The sequence below is a fragment of the Corythoichthys intestinalis genome, chromosome 12 (assembly GCF_030265065.1).
Source record: "Corythoichthys intestinalis isolate RoL2023-P3 chromosome 12, ASM3026506v1, whole genome shotgun sequence".
NCBI classification, from domain to species: domain Eukaryota; kingdom Metazoa; phylum Chordata; class Actinopteri; order Syngnathiformes; family Syngnathidae; genus Corythoichthys; species Corythoichthys intestinalis.
In genome coordinates, this window is record NC_080406.1 from 28,080,079 (window position 1) to 28,103,096 (window position 23,018).

At 38.8% G+C, this 23,018-nt stretch overlaps 1 protein-coding gene across 1 annotated transcript in view; it reads left to right on the forward strand.

Moving 5' to 3' along the window:
• Positions 1-23,018, forward strand: part of col6a3 (collagen, type VI, alpha 3) — a 96,141-nt gene that overhangs the window by 10,139 nt on the left and 62,984 nt on the right. The window contains exons 2-5 of the mRNA XM_057851780.1: positions 6,441-6,525; positions 12,193-12,786; positions 17,697-18,290; positions 19,107-19,715. Of these exons, the coding sequence (XP_057707763.1) occupies positions 6,441-6,525; positions 12,193-12,786; positions 17,697-18,290; positions 19,107-19,715 (1,882 nt within the window). The remainder of the gene's footprint in view (positions 1-6,440; positions 6,526-12,192; positions 12,787-17,696; positions 18,291-19,106; positions 19,716-23,018) is intronic.

The following is a 23,018-nucleotide window of genomic DNA, read 5'->3' on the forward strand; positions in this document are numbered from 1 at the left end:
GTTGTAGCTCACAGCTAAGGTACATGTATCTAAAGTGCGTAGCGGCTCACAGCTACCTTACCCCTACGTAATATTTGCTACTTTTTCTTGCTTTCTCATATATATGCATTCAAGCTTCATCTACACTCAGTGAACATGTGCTCTCCACTGCAGCAGACACTATCTGTCCAGAACACTCACGCTTAAGCCTGAGAAGGCAGATATGATAATTGTCTTCAACAAAAGCTTTCTGATTTTATTCTGTACACTCTGCTAATCTGGACTGGGTTTTACAAGTTGTTGTTTTCTTTGTTTGTTTGTTTCATATTCTGCACCAGGTTAGTCCATTAGTAGGAGCTCAATAACATGTAAAAATGCCTGCAGCATAAGACACTCTAAAAAATAGGCAAAAGAATATGTGTAAATGTTTTCTCCATGAGCTTTTAAAAAATAAACATCTTTGTGAAAGTGCACTCTTGTGGAAAGAAACCTCATTATATTCAAGTTTAAAGACGGATATTTATATACAAGTTAAAAATAGCCCTGTGAGAAATTCATAGTTAATTGAAAGTTCATATAATTTAAAAAATAATTGAGAAGTTAAGAAATTATAAACGATGCAATTTTTGTTTTTTTTTACCCTAGCTGTTAAAAGAATCGGAATCGTTTGGAAGCTGAATCAAAACGTGGAATCGGAATCGGAACCGGAACCGTTCAAATTCAAACAATGCCCAACCCTAATCATAACAGGATGCACAAAAATGTCTCAGCGACCCATGCCCGAATGTATACTGAAGGCATGGGCGTCCCCAGACATATTTCACTGAGGCATGTGCCCAAGTATAAATTTCACCGGTAAAGCTTAAGCGTACTTAGTATGATCTACAGTATGTTCTTATTTAATATGGTCATATTACTCTATTCACTCCATATACACAATCTACACATGGCTCCTTAATATGGTAATTTATGCACGTAACTTTGGCTATGATAGGCATATGGGTTGATACTTCCACAATTAAAGCATCTTCGGGAGATGTGCTGCGTTTAGGTATTTAGGAAAATTCCCAAGTTGTAAAGTCGTTCTGTTGTAAAGTCGTTATGTGGGATAAAAATATTGTTGCTATGATGGCTACTATTTTAATGCTCTGACGATACATCACAAGTTGAGTAACTGTTTGGCGCTTTTTATAGACACCATATAATAGACAATTATTTTTTCCGATTACTCCAACAACACATGAATACAGCATCAATATTACGGTGCGTGTGCCAATCATACAATCATGCAAATGACATCTTCCAACTTGCTTTACAGGTTAGTGCCAGATAAACTGCCCATCCTTGTTGTTCGTTTTTACCTCTATGTTGATGTTTGTTTGGTCGCCTATTCCCATGAATTGTGAAAATAAATGGCTCTTCTTTACTCTTTACGCATCAGGCAGTTAACTGTGGTAAACTACTCTGGTCGCAAATTGAATTAACAGATTAGCTGCCATCTTTTAGCTACAGTAACTGGCTATGAATACAATGACTTGATTAAATCCGATTTGAGTGAGAGGCTGTCACTAAAGAGCCTTGTCTAATACTGTTTTGTGTTATATGATATGTGGTATTTGAACTGTATCAATACTGATGCTATTTATTGCTATTTGTTTATATGACAAAAATGAATAAAATCAATCTGTATGAATTAATAACATATCTTTAGGATACAACCTCTAACAATTTTGTATGTATGCTCATTATAATTTCCAGCTGTTTGATAATCATTTTATTTTTTACTGTAGTCACTGTAATCTGTAACAAGATGTATTATTTTTTTAATTTCTATTAGACCCAAACAGCATTACTCTTGCAAATGGATATTAGATAGTTATTTGGAATGAGAGAGGTAAGCTAGGTAACTCAGCGCGCCAACATTAACCTGTTAGGTAACAACCTAACAGTTGAGAAACATTGATTAATTGCAAAACGGTTACAGTGATATATCCCCATTTCTGTCCAAAGTAGAGCAGCAGAGTGTAGGAATAGGTGAAGGAGAGATGGGGATGGAAAAAAAAACCTCACTTTTTTTTTTACAGAAACTTGAGATTTGGTTTGATTTTTATATACAGTGCCTTGCAAAAGTATTCAGCCCCCTTGAATCTTGCAACCTTTCGCCACATTTCAGGCTTCAAACATAAAGATATGAAATTTAATTTTTTTGTCAAGAATCAACAACAAGTGGGACACAATCGTGAAGTGGAACAACATTTATTGGATAATTTAAACTTTTTTAACAAGTAAAAAACTGAAAAGTGGGGCGTGCAATATTATTCGGCCCCTTTACTTTCAGTGCAGCAAACTCACTCCAGAGGTTCAGTGAGGATCTCTGAATGATCCAATGTTGTCCTAAATGACCGATGATGATAAATAGAATCCACCTGTGTGTAATCAAGTCTCCGTATAAATGCACCTGCTCTGTGATAGTCTCAGGGTTCTGTTTAAAGTGCAGAGAGCATTATGAAAACCAAGGAACACACCAGGCAGGTCCGAGATACTGTTGTGGAGAAGTTTAAAGCCGGATTTGGATACAAAAAGATTTCCCAAGCTTTAAACATCTCAAGGAGCACTGTGCAAGCCATCATATTGAAATGGAAGGAGCATCAGACCACTGCAAATCTACCAAGACCCGGCCGTCCTTCCAAACTTTCTTCTCAAACAAGGAGAAAACTGATCAGAGATGCAGCCAAGAGGCCCATGATCACTCTGGATGAACTGCAGAGATCTACAGCTGTGGTGGGAGAGTCTGTCCATAGGACAACAATCAGTCAGACACTGCACAAATCTGGCCTTTATGGAAGAGTGGCAAGAAGAAAGCCATTTCTCAAAGATATCCATAAAAAGTCTCGTTTAAAGTTTGCCACAAGCCACCTGGGAGACACACCAAACATGTGGAAGAAGGTGCTCTGGTCAGATGAAACCAAAATTGAACTTTTTGGCCACAATGCAAAACGATATGTTTGGCGTAAAAGCAACACAGCTCATCACCCTGAACACACCATCCCCACTGTCAAACATGGTGATGGCAGCATCATGGTTTGGGCCTGCTTTTCTTCAGCAGGGACGGGGAAGATGGTTAAAATTGATGGGAAGATGGATGCAGCCAAATACAGGAACATTCTGGAAGAAAACCTGTTGGTATCTGCACAAGACCTGAGACTGGGACGGAGATTTATCTTCCAACAGGACAATGATCCAAAACATAAAGCCAAATCTACAATGGAATGGTTCAAAAATAAATGTATCCAGGTGTTAGAATGGCCAAGTCAAAGTCCAGACCTGAATCCAATCGAGAATCTGTGGAAAGAGCTGAAGACTGCTGTTCACGAACACTCTCCATCCAACCTCACTGAGCTCGAGCTGTTTTGCAAGGAAGAATGGGCAAGAATGTCAGTCTCTCAGTGTGCAAAACTGATAGAAACATACCCCAAGCGACTTGCAGCTGTAATTGGAGCAAAAGGTGGCGCTACAAAGTATTAACGCAAGGGGGCCGAATAATATTTCACGCCCCACTTTTCAGTTTTTTATTTGTTAAAAAAGTTTAAATTATCCAATAAATTTTGTTCCACTTCACGATTGTGTCTCACTTGTTGCTGATTCTTGACAAAAAATTAAAATTTTATATCTTTATGTTTGAAGCCTGAAATGTGGCGAAAGGTTGCAAGGTTCAAGGGGGCCGAATACTTTTGCAAGGCACTGTAGTTTAAAGTACTATTTCTGACTTTAGATGATAAGTGCAAAAATAAAAATTGTACCCGCTCGCCAGTGCCCCAGTATTGTATTAGGTCTAGTGAAGCCCCTGACTGGAGGTTGGCCATTTTCATTCGAAGCGCGTCCATTTTTGGTGAATTCCAGTGCTTACTTTGAGGGCCTGCTCGTTACTTCTCACAGCTTTAATAACATTTTGTTTCAGTTAAGTGTGACGTTATGTGTGCAGTCTGCTCCATTCAATGTGATTAAGTGTCTAAGTTTGTGTGTGGTCCATTGCAGTCCCGCATTAATAGTCACTTTCTAATAGGTACAGTTTGAAGACTCATGCTCTGCAAGTGCTTATGGACCTGCACGAACATAGTAAATATGTCTTAGCCAGCGCGTTACATAACTGGCAGATCACTTATACTATGTCCACCCACACACGTGTGCAAACACAATCACTGAGTGGTATTTTTGCAAACATGTATTTTTCTGAGACGGCACAGTAGAAGAGTGGTCAGCACTGTTGCCTCATAACGAGAGAGGCTTTTGGTATGTGTGGTTTGAGATTTCTGTGTGGCGTAAGCATGTTCTCTGTGCCAGCATTGAGCTCTATATATGCATGCAAAATAAATAAATAAATCAGTAGGGTTTCTCTAAATACAACAACAAAAAACAATACAGTTGTGCTCAAAATTATTCAACCCAAACAGTACATATGTGTTTTTGCAAGTTTGACATTTATTTTTCGTCTTGTTTATAACCACATTAAATAATGAAATGTCAAATGGACAATGAAATAACAAAAATATTTTGGGGAATCTTCCATTTTAGGGCCTTTCTGTGATTACTTCATTGACAAAATTATTCAACCCCTTAGGTATGTATTCCTTTAGTACTTAGTACAAATTTCTTTGCGACAATAATTTCCTTTTAGACGTGAAGCATAGGTTGACACAAGGTTCTTGCAGTGATCCATAGGTATCTTTGCCCATTCCTCATGGGCAAAGGCCTCCGGTTACATAAACATTTTTGGGCTTGCTTGCTGCAAATGCCTTCTTCAAGTACCACCAGAGATTTTTAATGGGATTTAAGTCTGGTGATTGCGATGGCCACTCCAGAATCTTCCAGCACTTCTTTTGCAAACAAGATGTGGTAGATGTTGAGGTATGCTTAGGATCATTGTCCTTTTGGAAGGTCCAACCTCACACAAGCCTCAGTTTTGTCAATGACTCCATGACATTTGCATCCAAGATCTCCTGGTATTGAAATGAATTCATAATACCTTGCACACGCTGAAGATTCCCTGTACCTGAAGAAGCAAAACAACATGACTGACCGCCCAGCGTGTTTCACAGTAGATAGGGTGTTCTTTTCTTTATAGGCATCATTCTTTCTCCTCCACACATACCGTTGATCCATTGGCCCAAAAAGTTCCAGATTGGTCTCATCACTCCAGTATCCTTAAACCTTTGTGGTTTGTCCACATGTTTTTTGGCATACTTCTTGTGCTTTGGAGTCAGCAGGAGGGTGCCCCTGGGAGTTCTTGCATGGAAGCCATCATTTCGCAGTGTGTCAAGGATGAAACCTGAATACCTTCCTATTACATGTCCTGTCGTAGTTCTTCGGCTGTCAGCCGGGGATTTTTCTCCACCTTTCGCTTCAGGTATCGCACAGGAGTTGCAGACAGTAACCTCTTTCTACCACGCCCAGGTAGCGTTTCCGCTGTGGCTTTAGCTTTAAACTAGCAGACTAAGCACCCAATTGTGTCTCTTGAAATTTTTTGTCATTTTGCTATCTTTTTATATCCATATCCTTGCTTATAAAGTGAAATGACCTCCTCTCTGAACTTTTTTGACAATTCCTTGACTTCAATATGTTGTTAAGATGTCATTAACTGCCGAGAAGAGTCATGTGTCACAGTCATTTTAAATCTGCTTAATTGATGCTCATAAGGGTTCCGTTCACATTTACAGATGTTTTCATCAGCTGTTTGACAACACCTGATGTAAACCTTTGTTCTTAAGAGTGGTGGCCTTGGGGGGAGGGGGGGGTTTTGAATAATTTTGTCAATGATGTAATCGCAGAAAGGCCATTAATTGGAATTTTCCCCAAAATATTTTTGTTATTTCAGTTGCATTTGTCTATTTGACATGTCATTGTTTGATGTGATTATAAACAAGATGAAAAATGAATGTCAAACTTGCAAAAGCACTTATCCACTGTGGGGGTTGAATATTTTTTTAACACAACTGTGTGTTAGCGGAAAATTGTCCATTTGCGTGAATTTGTACTTAGTCTCTGCAGCCACTATTCACACACAAGTCGTTTTTCACAACTGCTTCTAATTTACTGATTTGACATGCAATTCAACGTCCGCATATGTTCTAGCATGTGGAATAACACCATTTTTTGGGAATGAAAAGGAAATAAGAATCAAGGTTAATTCGTCTATTTTTAGACCACTCTTTATTCTAAATGAACAAATAAGTCACTATTTGGCAATTTCAAGCAACAGTAAATCATGCTCTTAACTATAAATGAAACTGCATATTTCCCTAAATTATCTATTCACTTCAAATGTGCTCCAATAGAGTATACAGTATCTAGGGTACGTTTAATGTGATATGGTGTACTGGCTGGGCGACTAATGACACTTTAGATGTATACAGTGTTTGCATCCTGAAATTTATCACATTTTCATTTTTTCTGCATTTTTGTAGATGGCGAGGCCACGGTTGATACCGCTCTGTGCCCTTCTAGGAGTCCTATTCTCAGGGTTTCTTCCGAAACTCGATGCTCAGGAAGGTAAGTTGAACTGCAATGAGATTCTTGGTTGTGAAGATGTCCTCATGAAATTGCTTAATTTTTGAATATTCAGCCACTTAACTCTATGAAATCAGGCGATAAGGTCTATCATGACAAGACCAACATAAAAATATCTCACGAAACTAAACCAAAGATGCAGGAAGTCCGCCATTAGACTTTGAAGCAGATGTTTTAGACTGATTTGGGATAGTTCGAGGGTCTTTCAAAAGCAATTTATACATAACAGATTGGCAGCACTAAATTACCAAATACAGTATTGGGTTTTGCCATTGTGTGTGCGCAAAACATAGCAAAAGTATTCCTATTTACGCTAATTACTGTACTGCTTTCCAATTTAGACAGCTTTGGCGGCATATTGTAGCATCATAGAATATTTCAGGAACGTGAATAGATGAATTCATAGGATTAGAATGGATTAGTGTGTATTGATAAGCAGTAGCTAAGAATGTTTAAAATACTTGTAAATACTACATAGGGCTCTATTTTCGTGTCAATTCTTAGACCTTGAATTTCCTCACAGAGTATTTGGAGGAGAAACAAATTTGGTCGCTTTGCCGATCCTTATTTGAATTCAATATATTTACAGTTTCGGAGAGCTTGTCAAAAGAATAAACCTCGTTTGACAGAAGTATCTCGTTTCAGTGGCTCCCATTTATGAAGGAGCTCACCAATGTGTTTGTCTGCACCGTGATCAAATTCCTACCTTACGCCAAAAGTTTCACTTTAAGAAGGTGTATCGTAATTGACTGACTGATTTTCTTTAAGGACACACTCTCACTCTACCCATACGTCCAATGTAGTGCAGAACAGTCTGCCAAATTCCCCAACCTTGTGCAGTGAGTCTTGCACTTGCACAAAAATCAATACGCACAAGATTTTATCGCCACAGAACCTTAGTTATGTCATCTACGAAAATAGAGCCCAGAAATTAATTGGTCTTAAATGTCACCTCCAAACACCAATCTTTCCTTTTTTTCAAAGATTGTGCACACGGTTTGGCAGCTGATGTATACTTTCTAGTGGATTCGTCGTGGAGTATGGGAAAGGAGAACTTTGAGCATGTCAGACATTTTGTGTACAGTACGATACAAGCATTGGACCAGGTCGGAGGGGGGAGATTCAAATTCGCTTTGGTGCAGTACAACACTAACCCGCAAACTGAGTTCCACCTCAAGGGCTACCCGAAAACAAAGGGAGTCTTGGCGCACGTCAAGGCAATGTCGTATCACGGCGGGGGCACCCGGACGGGCCTGGGCCTGGACTTCCTAATACGCACCCATATGAACGCCGCTGCCGGCAGTCGAGCTAGCGAAGGAGCGGCGCAGGTGGTGGTGGTGCTAACTGATGGCCGCTCGCAGGACGACGTGGCCGAGCCAGCGCAAGTGCTGCGCTTGGCTGGCGTGAAGGTGTTCGCGGTCGGGGTTCTGGATGCTTTGGACTGGGAGCTCAGGGAGATTGCTAGCCAACCTCATCAAACTCACATGTTCAGCGTAGACTCTTTTCTGGCTTTGCGGGATCTTAGCCAAGATTTGGTGTTGGGGTTTTGCGATATGGTGGGACAGTTAGGGGGGCTGCCGATGCCAAATGAGGATGCTAGAGGAGGGACAGGTAATGAAATGGGACGGCCGTCCACTACCATACTAATGTGTCCGCATGTGCCGGATGGACTCCGCTGCACATGTGGCTGACTTTTATATCATTAACACACAATCACATACACTTTACCCACAGTAACCTTTCATAACCCACAAAGGTATTGTCACTTGTTATGTTCACATTTAGAAATTCCCTCAGATGCATGTGATTGAGAGCCTTCACCCGACAACTCATGTTGGAATAGAAAACATTGCTATTACTTACACTGCTGGCCAAAAGTATTGGCACCCCTGCAATTATGTCAGATAATGCTCAATTTATCCCAGAAAATGATTGCAATTACAAATTCTTTAGTACTAATATCTTTATTAATTTTGCTTGCAATGAAAAAACACACACACACACACACACACACACACAAAAATTAGATCATTTTACACGAAACGCCTAAAATGGGCCGGACAAAAGTATTGGCCCACTAAGCCTAAAGCTTGGTAGCACAACCTTTGGACAAAATAACTTTCTTACAATGCTTTGCTGGAATTTTAGACCATTCTTCTTTGGTCAACTGCTCCAGGTTTCTGAGATTTGAAGGGTGCCTTCTCCACACTGCCCTTTTCAGATCTCTCCACAGGTGTTCTATGGCATTCAGGTCTGTAGTCATTGCTGGCCACTTTAGAAGTCCCCGGTGCTTTCTCTCAAACCATTTTCTAGTGCTTTTTTGAAGTGTGTTTTGGGTCATTGTCTTGCTGGAATACCCATGACCTCTGAGGAAGACCCAGCTTTCTCACACTTGGCCCTGCGAAATTTGTCCAGTGCCAGAGGGAGCAAAGAAACCCCAAAACATTAGGTAACCTCTGCCATGTTTGACTGTGGGGACCATGTTCTTTTCTTTGAGGGCCTCATTTTTTTCCCTGTAAACTTTATTTTGATGCCTTTTCCCGAAAAGCTTTACTTTAGTCTCATCTGACCAGAGAACATTCTTCCAAAACGTTTTTTAATTTCTCAGGTAAGTTTTGGCAAACTCCAGCCTGGCTTTTTTATGTCTCTGGGTCAGAAGTGGGGTCTTCCTGGGTATAAAGTCCCTTTTCATTCAGACGCCAACGGATAGTATGGGTTGACACTTGTTTGGATGTTAATCGAGGTTCTTTATCCACCATCCACACAATCTTTCAATGAAATCTCTCAGTAATTTTTCTTTTCCGTCCACATCTAGGGAGGTTAGCCACAGTGCCATGGGCTTTACACTTATTGATGACACTGCGCACGGTACACACAGTAACAATCAGGTCTTTGGAGATGGACTTGTAGCCTTGAGATTGCCAATACTTCCTCACAATTTCGCTTTTCAAGTCCTCAGACAGTTCTTTGGTCTTCTTTGTTTTGCTCAATGTGGTACACACAAGGACACAGGACAGAGGTTGAGTCAACTTTAATCCATTTTAACTGGTTGCACGTGTGATTTAGTTATTGCCACCACCTGTTATGTGCCACAGGTAAGTAACAGGTGCTGTTAATTACACAATTTAGAGAAGCGTCACATGGTTTTTCAAAGGGTGCTAATACTTTTGTCCGGCCCATTTTGGGAGTTTTGTGTAAAATGATGATTTTTTTTTTTTTTTTTTTCCCCATTCTCTTTTGTGTTTTTCATTCCAAGCAAAATAAATGAAGATATTACTACCAAAGCATTTGTGATTGCAATCATTTTCTGGGAGAAATTGAGCATTATCTGACACAATTGCAGGAGTGCCAATACTTTTGGCCAGCAATGTACATAACCTTCATAGAGTAATTATCAAACTCATAATTAGCCTTCTATATTTTTTAACACACAAACTTTCAAGCCCAGAAATTATAAGATCAAATTCATTTGGCACACCAAATATATTCTTAAATTGCTAGGGGTCATCTTGACCCGCAAAGACACCATTTCCATACAGGAAATTCAGAAATTACATTGTGCCCATTACCCATTAGGAAAAGCAGTTAAATAGGATTCAGAAAACTAGATGGGATCAAATTGAAGTTTAAGGGCTCACAAACTGCACACAAATTACTCTTAATGCCACAATTGTACATCTTGTATCACAGCTTCTACACCAATAAGTAACCTTCTAACAATTGCTAACCACCACCAACTGCTTATGTGTTGTACATGTTTACCCTTATCCATCATGATGTCTATCTACATGTGTTTAGCTTGTTTAAAAAATGTACTGTAATGTTGTGTATCTAAGACAGTGATGAATCCGCCTGGAGTCCATTCTTAACCTGCTGAAGAAGTACTGAAAATAAGTTAATTGAGACCCCCATACAACAAAAATACGAATTCTGTATATGCAGATTGAAATATTTTTTTGTCAAAGAAAAACAAATAGAAATTGATAGTGAAATCAGTCATCCCTTGTATTGGTGATTTTTGGCATGGTCACAAGCAGTACAAACTTCAGCACACAAAAGGATGAGCCAGCGGGACATTACTGGTCACTTTATCCGAAGTCTGTAACACGAGTCTGCATGGTTGGCTGACACCATTGAGTTTGTTCAAGGAACACATTTTGAACGTAATCATCAACATAGATTTTTTAGTATGTTTGTTTGTTTTTTGACGTTCATTATTACAAGACATTTTCTCCACATGATTGAATTTCACATTTGTATTATATACTCTCCTCCACAAGTATTGGAACTGAGAAGCCAAGTTCTGTTTTTTTTTTACCGGGTTGGGTTTTACAAAAAAAAAAAAAAAAAAAAAAAAGCAATGAAACTATAAAAACCTCAGATAAATTTTTTTTAACACTTTCTTTTCATCCATAGTTTTTTCCAGTTTTTGTACATTTGCTCGGTTTTCACTCAGAGACAAATATCCCAGAATTGATGCATATATGCCTACATTATTTATATTTTTGTAGGGTGTCTACGAAAGTTAAAACAGAGGACAATGTGCATTCCACAATTCAAACTTTAACAACTGAAGGCAATAATATACTCCCAGTCTGCACTGCAAAACGTTCAAAATCAGATTCAAAATGAAGACCGCCAGCCAAAAACGCATCACCACATATAAGCCACTTTAAGCTCAAAGGTCTGGTGAAAATGTGAATTTGCTGGCGTACTTTTCGTTTGAAGGCTCTTTTGATGTGTTACGATGTTATTCTAACTTGTTGCCGAGCAGACCGAGAGGTTTGTTATTGCCATGAGTTGTCAATAACAGCTGGCTTTATGGAATTTGCCATGTAAATTTTTAACCCTTTTTACCTAATACAACAGGAAATTATAGCTACTATTCCATTTAGCAGGGGTGTCCAAACTTTTTGTACAGGGGGCCAGATTTGGTGTGGTAAAAATGTGGGGGGCCGACCTTGGCTGACATCCTTTAGGTAGAGCAATATATTTAAGCACATTTTAGCAAGCCATTCTTTGTGTCACAACTGTCTTTTTTTTTTTGTTGATTGTCACCATTTTAGAAAATTGGAAATAAAGGGTGACATGGGGTAATGTTGCTTCGAGTGCTGCTGCCTTTTAGTGGGTAAATGAGGAGCAGCATTTAGTGTGTAAGCTACTCCATATGCTGGTAGCAGTACTGCTGACCAATTTATTAAGTCTGTGTGCGGGCCAGACGTTATTGATTTTATTACAGAGGCTGGGGGCCGGATGAAATTTGACCATGGGCCGCATTTGGCCCCCGGGCCGGACGTTGGACATGTCTGATTTAGACAAAGACAAAAAAAAAAAAAAAAAAACACTGTAGAATTTGAAAAAAACGTGACAACAATTCAACCCAAATGACCCAAAAGTTAAACACCTTTTAAAACCAAACTCCAAATTTTAACTTACACTTTGTAATCGTCTAATGAACATGGATAAAACTCGGAATGCATTGGGCAAATTTCCTTGGTTCAGCCGACATGCAGCATGATGTTTTGATGTTTTGCAATGATTTGTTCCCACTGAATGTGACTTGACACCCAAGAACCTTTCCCCACTTTTTCACCGTTAACCCTTTCACAAGTTCCATTTTCTTCTGTTTCTCTCTCTCCCTCCTTAAAGCACAAGAATCCGCAGACCTTGTACTCTTAATTGATGGATCGCAGAACGTTGGAGCAGCAAACTTTCAATACGTGCGTGATTTGGCATTGAGAATTGTTGAGCGCCTCGATGTTGGCAGAGAAACCATTCGGGTGGCCTTAGCCCTGTACCACGCCAACCCCGAGATTAAGTTCTATCTCAGTACATATGAGAGCAAAGCCTCCATCCTGGAGGCTGTAAAGGAACTTAAATACTCAGGGGGTCCCCAATCTAACCTGGGCCGAGCCTTGGAAGTTGCCCAAAGCCTTTTGAGCCAGTCGTCAGGGGGCAGGGCAGAGGAGGGCGTACCCCAGATGGTGGTTGTTGTCAGTGCTGGGCCATCCACTGATGATACCGGGGCTGGCGACCGGGCTCTTAAGAGGGCCGGAGTTATCACTCTTGGCGTGGTCATCGGTAACACCGCCACGGCAGATTTGGAAGCAGTGGCTACCCATGAGTCGTTTGTCCTGTCGGCCCCTGATTTCAGATCAGTGGCAGGCATGGGTGACCAGCTGTCGCCATTGATTCAGGGTGTGATTGATCGCTCCATAATAGTACAGAATGAGTTCACAGAAGGTAGGTAACTTTTCTGTAATTGTCGTGTTGCAGGGCTTTTCAAAAATCTTAAACCCAGACGTTTTTAACATGTGCGTTAGAAATAATAATAATTGTTTTCAGGTTTTTCTAGTAGAACAGAAAATTTTAAAAGTCATGGTTAATAATAATGATATTTTAGTATTTCCAAGAGCAATTGTGAGCTGTTCCAGTTGTTTCACAGACAGTATCAAAATGAGATTATAAAATGTACGCATTTTAAAAATCTTAAATTATTTGGAAATAAACTCTCATATTAGAACATTTCACTTCAAGGTTTGAATCTTAAAGTTGTGTTTGAGGGCTTTTTGAAAGCAGACCCATAATAATTATTGAGAAAAGAGCTAAATAAATATTTTAGTAGCCCAATTTTGAGAAACTTTCATCGTAATATGAGCTGCTAAATAGTTAAAAAGCCAGTTTATTTGAATAAAGGAAGGTTGTTAAGGACTTTGGCCATTTTCTGATTTTGAATTTCAAAATTCCATTTAGTCATCAAAAAAAAAAGGATGACATTAGCAATTCTAAATAGATTTCAAATATCTTTGGAAAACCTGTCAAATGTACATCACGGAAAGCTAGCTCAATACTAGGGCTGTCAAATTTATCGCGTTAACGGGCGGTAATGAATTTTTTTAATTGATCACGTTAAAATTAGGGTTGTCAAACGATTAAAATTCTTAATCGAGTTAATCACAGATTAAAAATTAATTAATTGTAATTAATCGCAATTCAAACTATCTATAAAATATGCCATATTTTTCCGTAAATTATTGCTGGAATGGAAAGATAAGACGGATATATACATTCAACATACTGTACATAAATACTGTATTTGTTTATTATAACAATAAATCCACAAGATGGCATTAACATTATTAACATTCTTTCTGTTAAAGGGATCCACAAGAAAGACGTGTAGTTCTTAAAAGATAAATGTTAGTACATGTTATACTAATTTTATATTAAAAGCCCTCTTAATGTTTTCGTTTTAATAAAATTTGTAAAATTTTCAATCAAAAAATAAACTAGATACACTAAATACACCACAAGGTGTCAATGGTGAGTTTTAAATTAACTTAGAAATCAAGTCAAATAGTGTGTTTTGTCCCTCGACTGACGCCGTAGTTTCCATTTTTACTGCGGGTTCATTGTACCTTACGTTCATTTGAGTGCTAGCTTCACAACGTACTTCACCTCTGATAGTTTGTATATTGTGAATAAATATTGCCATCCAGTGTATTTGTTGAACTAAACGAAATGTTTGAATAGAGTTAGACCAAAGTCTCATTAAGTTTTATGTGTATGTTGCAGAGCTATTTTGTTTGGGAATGCCAGTTCTCTTTGCACTGTTGTTTAACTGTGTGAGAAAAGGGCCTCATTAATACAGATCAAAGTGCTTTTCTTTTTGTGAACATTTTTTTGAGAGATATTATTTTTGTTGTGCTTTCACTAAATGATACCTAGTGTGAAGGAGTTGCCGAAGCTTATGCCAATAAACGGCACGGTCCAATGAACGCCTGTGTCCACTCGCCTTTTGTAATATTCTGATGTAGAATTATCCGAGGCACCTTTACGTGCACGCAGCGCCAGCGTTGTTTACTCACATGATGCAGGAGTGAGTTGGAGTTACGGCCTGCCGAGAGCCGTAAGCTGTGTTAATGTTGAAGCTGAATGTGCCAATAAAGAAACAAAGTGTCAGCAGGTCGCGTGTAGTATACCTTTGTTAAGAAAAAGCACAAACTAGACACCTTTCTCTGCCTCTTAGCTCTCAAGTGCGTCATTGTAAACCGTTTGAGGCAATGCATGAGCGGGTCATTCCGCACATGCATTAAATGCTTTAAATATTTTAACGTGATTAATTAAAGAAATTAATTACCGCCCGTTAACGCATTAAATGTGCATGCGCGGGGCAACCCACTCATGCATTGCCGCAAACAGACTACAAAGGCGCCGTTTTATGTATATTGAGAGTTAAGAGGCAGAGACAAGCGAGAGTAGTGGACTCAGGTATTTATTGGGGCCGCGCCATTTATTGGCATAAGCTTTGGCATCACTTCCGCAACAATTATAACTATTGTGGCGAGCGATGTGGGGTAGAATGGCAGGAGATAATCTTTTTCTTAAAACCCTGTGTTGAACACAACACAGAGAAGATATACCATTTGCAGCCACCACTGACAGTCATGGTTGCCCAACTTCCATTCATGCATTTGGGTGGAACAGTTAAGTTGCTACAGTATCATTTACTAAAAGCACAACAAAAATAATATTCCTATGTCTCAAAAAAATAATGTTCACAAAACGAAAAGCGCTCAATGCAAAGAGAACTGGCATTCCCAATCAAAATAGCTATGCAAAATAATACTCAGACTTTGGTAAAACTCTATTCAAACATTTCGTTTAGCTTAACAAATACACTAGATGGCAATATTTAGTCACAATATACAAACTATCAGAGGTCTCATACGTTGTGAAGTAAACACTCAAATGAACGTAAGGTACAATGAACCCGGAAACTACGGAGTCAGTCGAGGGGCAAAACGCACTAGAAAAACTTGGCTAGATCTCTAATTAATTTAAAACTCACCCTTGACACCTTGTGGTGTATTTCAATCACTACCTTCCACAATGGCGAGGTATTACTTTATTTTTTGATTGAAAATTTTACAAATTTTATTAAAATGAAAACATACAGAGGGGTTTTAATATAAAATTACTATAACTTGTATTCACATTTATTTTTTAAGAATTACAAGTCTTTCTATCCGTGGATCCTTTTCAAAGAAAGAATCTTAATAATGTTAATGCCATCTTGTGGATTTATTGTTATAATAAACAAATACAGTACTTATGTACAGTATGTTGAATGTATACAGTATATCCGTCTTACCTTACCATTCCAACAATAATTTACAGAAAAATATGGCATATTTTAGCGATGGTTGCTTGGTTGGTGGTCGTTTTAGAGATTAATTGCGATTAATTACGATTAATTAATTTTTAAGTTGTGATTAACTCAATTAAAATTTTTAATCGTTTGACAGCCCTACGAAATACTTATATATTTTTTTTAACTAAACGTCTGGTTTCTTTGGAATAGCTCACATTGAAGTTGAAAGCTTTCTACATACTGTGTTAACTATTTGCTGTAACATTAAAATGAATTTGTCAATTATTGCTGTTGATTTAGGGTGGGTGAGTAAACGTAACAGTGGGTGGTGGTCAAAAATATCCTATTAATGCTTCATTCTATCCATTTGCTGTAACATGGGTATGTTAAACAAAAATCAGTAGTGCCTGTGTTATTGTTGGTCAAAATTGTAATGAGAATTGGAAGAGTCAGCATTAAAGTTCTCTGACGTCAGATTCTCAATATTCACTATTATGGCAGGCTGGCAGTCGGATGAATTTGTGAAAATTTGTGAAAGTACTTGCAAATCCATATTATTAAATTGAATTACCATTTCTGTTATTTTGGGAAACTTTGGCATAAACAACATTATGTGGTGGCCTAAATTATGCTTTCGATGCGAGAATATCTTAAAGGGGAAGCTCAGAATTTTTGACATGAGGCTTAATCTTCGAGTTAGCGGGGTTTATTTAGTCAGTGGATTTGATTTCAACAAATTCTGTGCAGTTTGTCATTTATTCGTTTGTTTCAGGGCTCGGAGTGGCTCCGGAGTGGCTAAGCTACATAAGCAACATATGTACGCATGAAAATCACCGATGACCCATGCAATCAATAGTGTTGACTCTGTTTTCAGGATAAAGTTATTAGAATTTACCATTGTATGTCAATAATTTTAGTATGAATGGCAACATTTGAGTGATATCACATTGTTTTTTTTCATCGCAGACAGAGCACTCTCTATTGTGCTCACATTACGGATCTAAAAACATTAGTCCTCCTTTAGAATGAAATGAATTACGGCAGTTTGGTGTGACATTGTTGTGGTCGCATGAGTATTTCAAACAGTTATTTGCATTTCGAATGTATTTGACTATGTTACATCTGGTAATATCGTTTTTTTATTGACAGGCTAAACAGGCATCATTGACTCACGCTAGCTTAGCCACTCCAGAGCCCTGAAACTAACATATAACTGACAAACTGCACAGATTTTGTTAAAATCAACTCTACCGACGAATTAAACCCCCGCTAACTCGAAGATTAAGCCTAATGTCAAAATTCTGAACTTCCCCTTTAATACATATTCATCTTAAAGTTTTGTTTTAAAAAGCAAGATTTAGAATTTCTAATTCCGCATTCCAGCTAAAGTTAACAACTAACTGAAATTGCATTTTAAATGCATTTAAAATACTTCACAATCTCATCACATTTTATTGAGATTATTTAAGGTGTTTTATTTTCCTAAAGTTTACATTAGTTGTTGGCCAAAATTATTTTCTTAATGCCAAAACAAACTTATTACCATTACTGCACTATTATTTCTAAAACTGCAAGCGTGGTTTCGCAAAAACTTTTTCAGTAAAAGCATCTGCATTAACTCATTCATAACCATTGATAGCCATAGAAGTCAAATTAAATTTAAATTTTGATGGGCGCCACAGCTTGATAATGGATGCCGATTTTTATGGCAGGTGATCTAAGAAATGTGCTTCTTCAATAAAAGAGAATCTGGCATCATGAAGGGCTTTAGTACGAACTCTTTCCAAACAGATTTTCCGTTATTTGTTCTTGCTCATTGGCATAAAACTCATATTGTGTAGTGTTTTTTAAGTACTATAGATGGCAACCCAATGAAATGAAAGGAAATAATTAATGATTTGAATGGGGAAATTCATAAATTTGTCTAGCAATAAAAGGTAAACTTGAAAGTAAAGTTTCATTTGTTATCACATATTAATCTATGTTCTCTCCTCATCAGTTGTGGCTGTTGAACCAAGAGACATCATTTTCCTCCTTGACAGCACAATGGGTGCCACCATTATCAACTCCATACGTGAGTTCATCCGGAGGTTCGTCAACAGCATGCCCATTGGCCCGGACGGTGTTCAAGTGGGTGTGGCCCAGTTCAGCAATGCCCCCCGACTGGAGATCGATCTCAACTCTTACGGATCTCGGGATGAACTCATGGCCGCTTTGGGTCGAATCAAACCCAGACCGGGCCAGACAATTAATATCGGGGCTGCCTTGGACTTTGTGAGGACTAACATGATTCGACCCGAGAAGGGCAGTCGCCTTCAACGAGGCGTCCCGCAGCTTGTTCTCTTGATGACCACCAAAATGTCTTCTGATGATGTCAGGGGCCCGGCCAGGGCTCTGCAGCAAATGGGCGTGCTGACCTTGGCCGCCGGTTCCAAGTCAGCCAACGAGCAAGAGCTGAAGGAGATCGCCTTTGACGAGAGTTTCGTTTTCATGATGAAGGACTTCCGCGCGATACTACGCAACCCTAAGATGATCATTACTCCGCTTTCCACTCTGGCCGGCATCGTGGTGACTGAAGAGCCTACTGAGCCAGGTAAGGCACATCCATATGTATGGCACTATGGCACTTGTGCTCATTTGATCGATGGAGAGATATACCAGGCAGACTTTGAATAAAAGGCAGCTTAGACTGGCCAGAAGTAATTTGCTAAATGACAAACAACCATTTCCAGTCACATTCATAATTGAGAGTCTTCAGTTAACCTAAATTGACTTGGCGAGTAATTCCTGGTATACTCATAACTGTCCGCAAGTCATTTGCAGGGCCCACAGGTGAGCAATTCCTACATACACTTGCTGGCACATAGGTCAAAGAAGATGAGACGTGTTTGCCTTTCAAAAGTCCATAGCAACCATGCTTGACTTTTTTATGTCTTTTTTAATGCAGACAGCTGAAAATTTGCAAAACAGCAGATTATGTCATGATTTCAGAGTGCAGTATGTAGGTGTGCTGTGCATTGTAGTTGTCTGAGTAAAGTCCTAAAATGCACACCCTGTACCAAGCGCCAACACATCAAACAGTGATCAGAGTAAGAAGAATACCATGCATATATTTTCATGTACAACCCAAATAAACCAACTTCTGACCCTTACTTTAATCATTTATGACAATTGGCGCCACCACATCCCCTCCCAGGTTATTGAATTTGGCAGCTGAATATATGCCGGAAGCAGCTCAAAATGTTTAGGGTGTTTTTTAGCAGTTTTCTCAATGCTTATGATTGGTCTGCTTATAAAACCATACACAAACATAACGTACAAATTTAGAATGTCGCGTAAGAGTAATGTTTTTCGAATGTGGGAATAATTATTTCAACACGTGTGTTTATTGTTTTCTGCTTTTCTTCAGTGGTGGAAATAACAACGGTGCAGACCCAAAGGGTAGTCAGAGACATTGTCTTCCTCGTAGATGGCTCCAACTACATTGGGAGCGGCAACTTTCCATATGTGCGAGACTTCATGATTAATGTGGTCAATCAACTTGATGTCAGCCCCGACAGGGTCCAAATTGGCCTCATGCAGTTTGCCGAGCAGCCCAAAATTGAATTTTATCTCAACACTGCTCGCGACAGACAAGATGTAGTGAACAGAATCTCCCAACTCAGACTGACAGGAGGCTCTGTTTTGAATACGGGTGCTGCCATGGAATACGCCCTGCGCAACATGTTCAGTCCAGGAAGTGGCTCGCGTAAGAGGCAAGGAGTCCAGCAGGTGCTGGTCCTCATCACAGGTGGTCCAGCCCAGGACGAGATGAAGAGTGTCGCTGATAAGCTGGCTCTCGGAGGAGTTCTGACCTTTGTGGTCAGTTCAGGACAAGCAGACCAGGCAGTGCTGCAAACAGTTGCCTTTGTTCCAGACTTGGCTTACCATGAGTCAAGTTTCACCTATTTGCCGGCAATGGCTGAACAAATCATGCCAAAATTAATAACAGTGGTCGGTGATACTGAAGAAGAAACTGGTGAGTGTTTTTGTTTTTGGGTCTGACACATACAGTGGGGCAAATAAGTATTTAGTCAACCACTAATTGTGCAAGTTCTCCCACTTGAAAATATTAGAGAGGCCTGTAATTGTCACCATGGTTAAACCTCAACCATGAGAGACAGAATGTGGGAAAAAAAACAGAAAATCACATTGTTTAATTTTTAAATAATTTATTTGCAAATCATGGTGGAAAATAAGTATTTCGTCAATACCAAAAGTTAATCTCAATACTTTGTTATGTACCATTTGTTGGCAATAACAGAGGCCAAATGTTTTCTGTAACTCTTCACAAGCTTTTCACACACTGTTGCTGGTATTTTGGCCCATTCCGCCATGCAGATCTCCTCTAGAGCAGTGATGTTTTTGGGGCTGTCGTTGGGCAACATGGACTTTCAACTCCTTCCACAGATTTTCTATGGGGTTGAGACCTGGAGATTGGCTAGGCCACTCCAGGACCTTGAAATGCTTCTTACGATGCCACTCCTTTGTTGCCCTGGCTGTGTGTTTGGGATCATTGTCATGCTGAAAGACCCAGCCACGTCTAATCTTCATTGCCCTTGCTGATGGAAGGAGATTTTCACTCAAAATCTCTCGATACATTGCCGAATTCATTCTTTCCTTTACACAGATCAGTCGTCCTGGTCCCTTTGCAGAAAAACAGCCCCAAAGCATGATGTTTCCACCCCCATGCTTCACAGTGGGTATGGTGCAATTCAGTATTCTTTTCCCTCCAAACAAGAGAACATGTGTTTCTACCAAAAAGTTCTGTTTTGGTTTCATCTGACCATAACACATTCTCCCAGTCCTCTTCTGAATCATCCAAATGCTCTCTAGCGAAACGCAGACGGGCATGGACGTGTACTTTCTTCAGCAGGGGACACGTCTGGCAGTGCATGATTTGAGTCCCTGGCGGTGCATTGTGTTACTGATAGTAGCCTTTGTTACTGTGGTCCTAGCTCTCAGTAGGTCATTCACTAGGTCCCCCCGTGTGGTTCTGGGATTTTTGCTCCCCATTCTTGTTATCATTTTGACGCCACGGGGTGAGGAGGGAGTTGAAAGTCCGTGTTGCCCAACGACAGACCCAAAACATCACTGCTCTAAAGGAGATCTGCAAGGAGGAATGGGCCAAAATACCAGCAACAGTGTGTGAAAAGCTTGTGAAGAGTTACAGAAAATGTTTGGCCTCCGTTATTGCCAACAAAGGGTACATAACAAAGTAGTGAGATTAACTTTTGGTATTGACCAAATACTTGTTTTCCACCATGATTTGCAAATAAATTCTTTAAAAATCAAACAATGTGATTTTCTGTTTTTTTTCCCCACATTCTGTCTCTCATGGTTGAGGTTTAACCATGTTGACAATCACAGCCCTCTCTAATATTTTTAAGTGGGAGAACTTGCTCAATTAGTGGTTGACTAAATACTTATTTGCCCCACTGTATGCTTTGCAAACACACTGAAAATGAACCTGAGCACAAATTAACTGTGAATATTAAAAGAAGCACTGAAGCCATTTTCCAGTTACTGTATTTGAACAGTTTTATACAAATGGGAGTGTGCCCTGGTTGAAGTGTGTTATTTGTGTATTTTTTATGTCTGATTGAAATAACATTTGCAAGTTAAATCAATCTGCAAACTCCAGGTTTTGACATTCGTCACTGTATAACATCACACAGCGTCTTATTACCAGTGTTGGTAATCTGACTTTAAAAAGGACTTAGTTACAGTTACAAATTTCTTCTCCCAGAAGTAATTGAGTTAGGAATTCAGTAATCTTAATGTAAGAGTCAATAAATTACGGTACTCGGCAAAGTAAGTGACATTACTTTTCATGTTCTACACATTATTACATGATCCATTCTATAACGTCTGTCACATCAAATATGTTTATATTAACCGATAGAATTGAACTAAACTTTTTCAGTCCCAAAAACAAAACAAAAAAAAAAACATAGGTCACACTTTTTACATTTTTTAAAATTTTACCTAAATAAGAGTGGAATGGTATACAGACTTTAACTTTCAAATGTTGTGAGAAAAAAAAACCTTTTTGTTTTTCCTCTTGCACTCAACACGCACCGAACCGTGACCACCGTACCTAGGTACGTAGGGAACCGTGAATTGTGTGTACCGTCACACACCTAATATATGGCGGAAAACACAGACTGAAAGACTGAAAAAGCAGTTTCTGCTCTTGCACCCCTCTTTCAAAGAAACTGCTGTATTTTAAGCCAAAAGAACTGTTTTGTTTGATAGAACAATATGTCTATATGCGGCCATAGCAGATTCTTGGCGCATTAAGCCCCCGAACTATTTTTAATTTGTCCGTTTTACCCTGGAAACCCCAGTTTACAGACGTCACGCAACCACTTTTGTTTCAACACAGCCATAAAACGAAGGTAATTAATTATATTTATTATTTAAAATGTCTGTCATTTTTAGCTTATAATCATTAATTGATGTCTAACATTTTGTTTAAAAAAAAACGACTTTTAAAAACTTCTCACTCGCATATTTGAAACTTTTAAACAAATGACGTCACAATGAAAAAAAAATGGTGTCTGTAAAAAAAGTCACGGATACCTACCTCATAACTATCGCTTAAATGGTTTTTTTTGTTTTTTGTTTTTTTTTTTTTACTGTCGCATTTTCTCCGATATGTTAGTGATGAATAATCGATCCAAACAAAGAATTTTTTTTTTTTTTAATGTTTAAAAGGGTAAATATATGAAAAAGTAAATCTCAACCACTCCTTGATGTCTGCGATTTCTGCACCCTTGTTATATTATCATGTTTCACCCATAAAATCCCCTAAAAATCCAGCTGTGGCCATTCACAGCTGTGGCTTTCTTTTTTTTTTTTTTTTTGGAACGAAACGAGGTTAGTAGGTGATAATATCTCTATATAGTCATGGCGTCTGTTATTCTGTTCTCGCGTGCTCTCACCTCCAGATAGGGTTTCGCTGTTTAAAAAACTTTTTTTTTTTTTTTAAATGCCCTCCTGTTCAAAAATTTTCTTCCCCCAGAAAACAGAGATTTTAAGCTTTACAATGATATATCACACATGCATATAGGACAATTTTGAAATTTGGCCATATTGGGGGTCTCGTCTAAATCACACAAAGTTTATGCATTTGTCATTTAAGAAAAGTTAAGGGAAAGTGACTATTTTGGGTAATAAAAAACAAAAACTAATTATTATATTGTAGCATCTACAAGGACAACGCCCACTTGGTCATGAGAACGCATACTCAACAGGAAAACAGATTTCAATTAGTTAT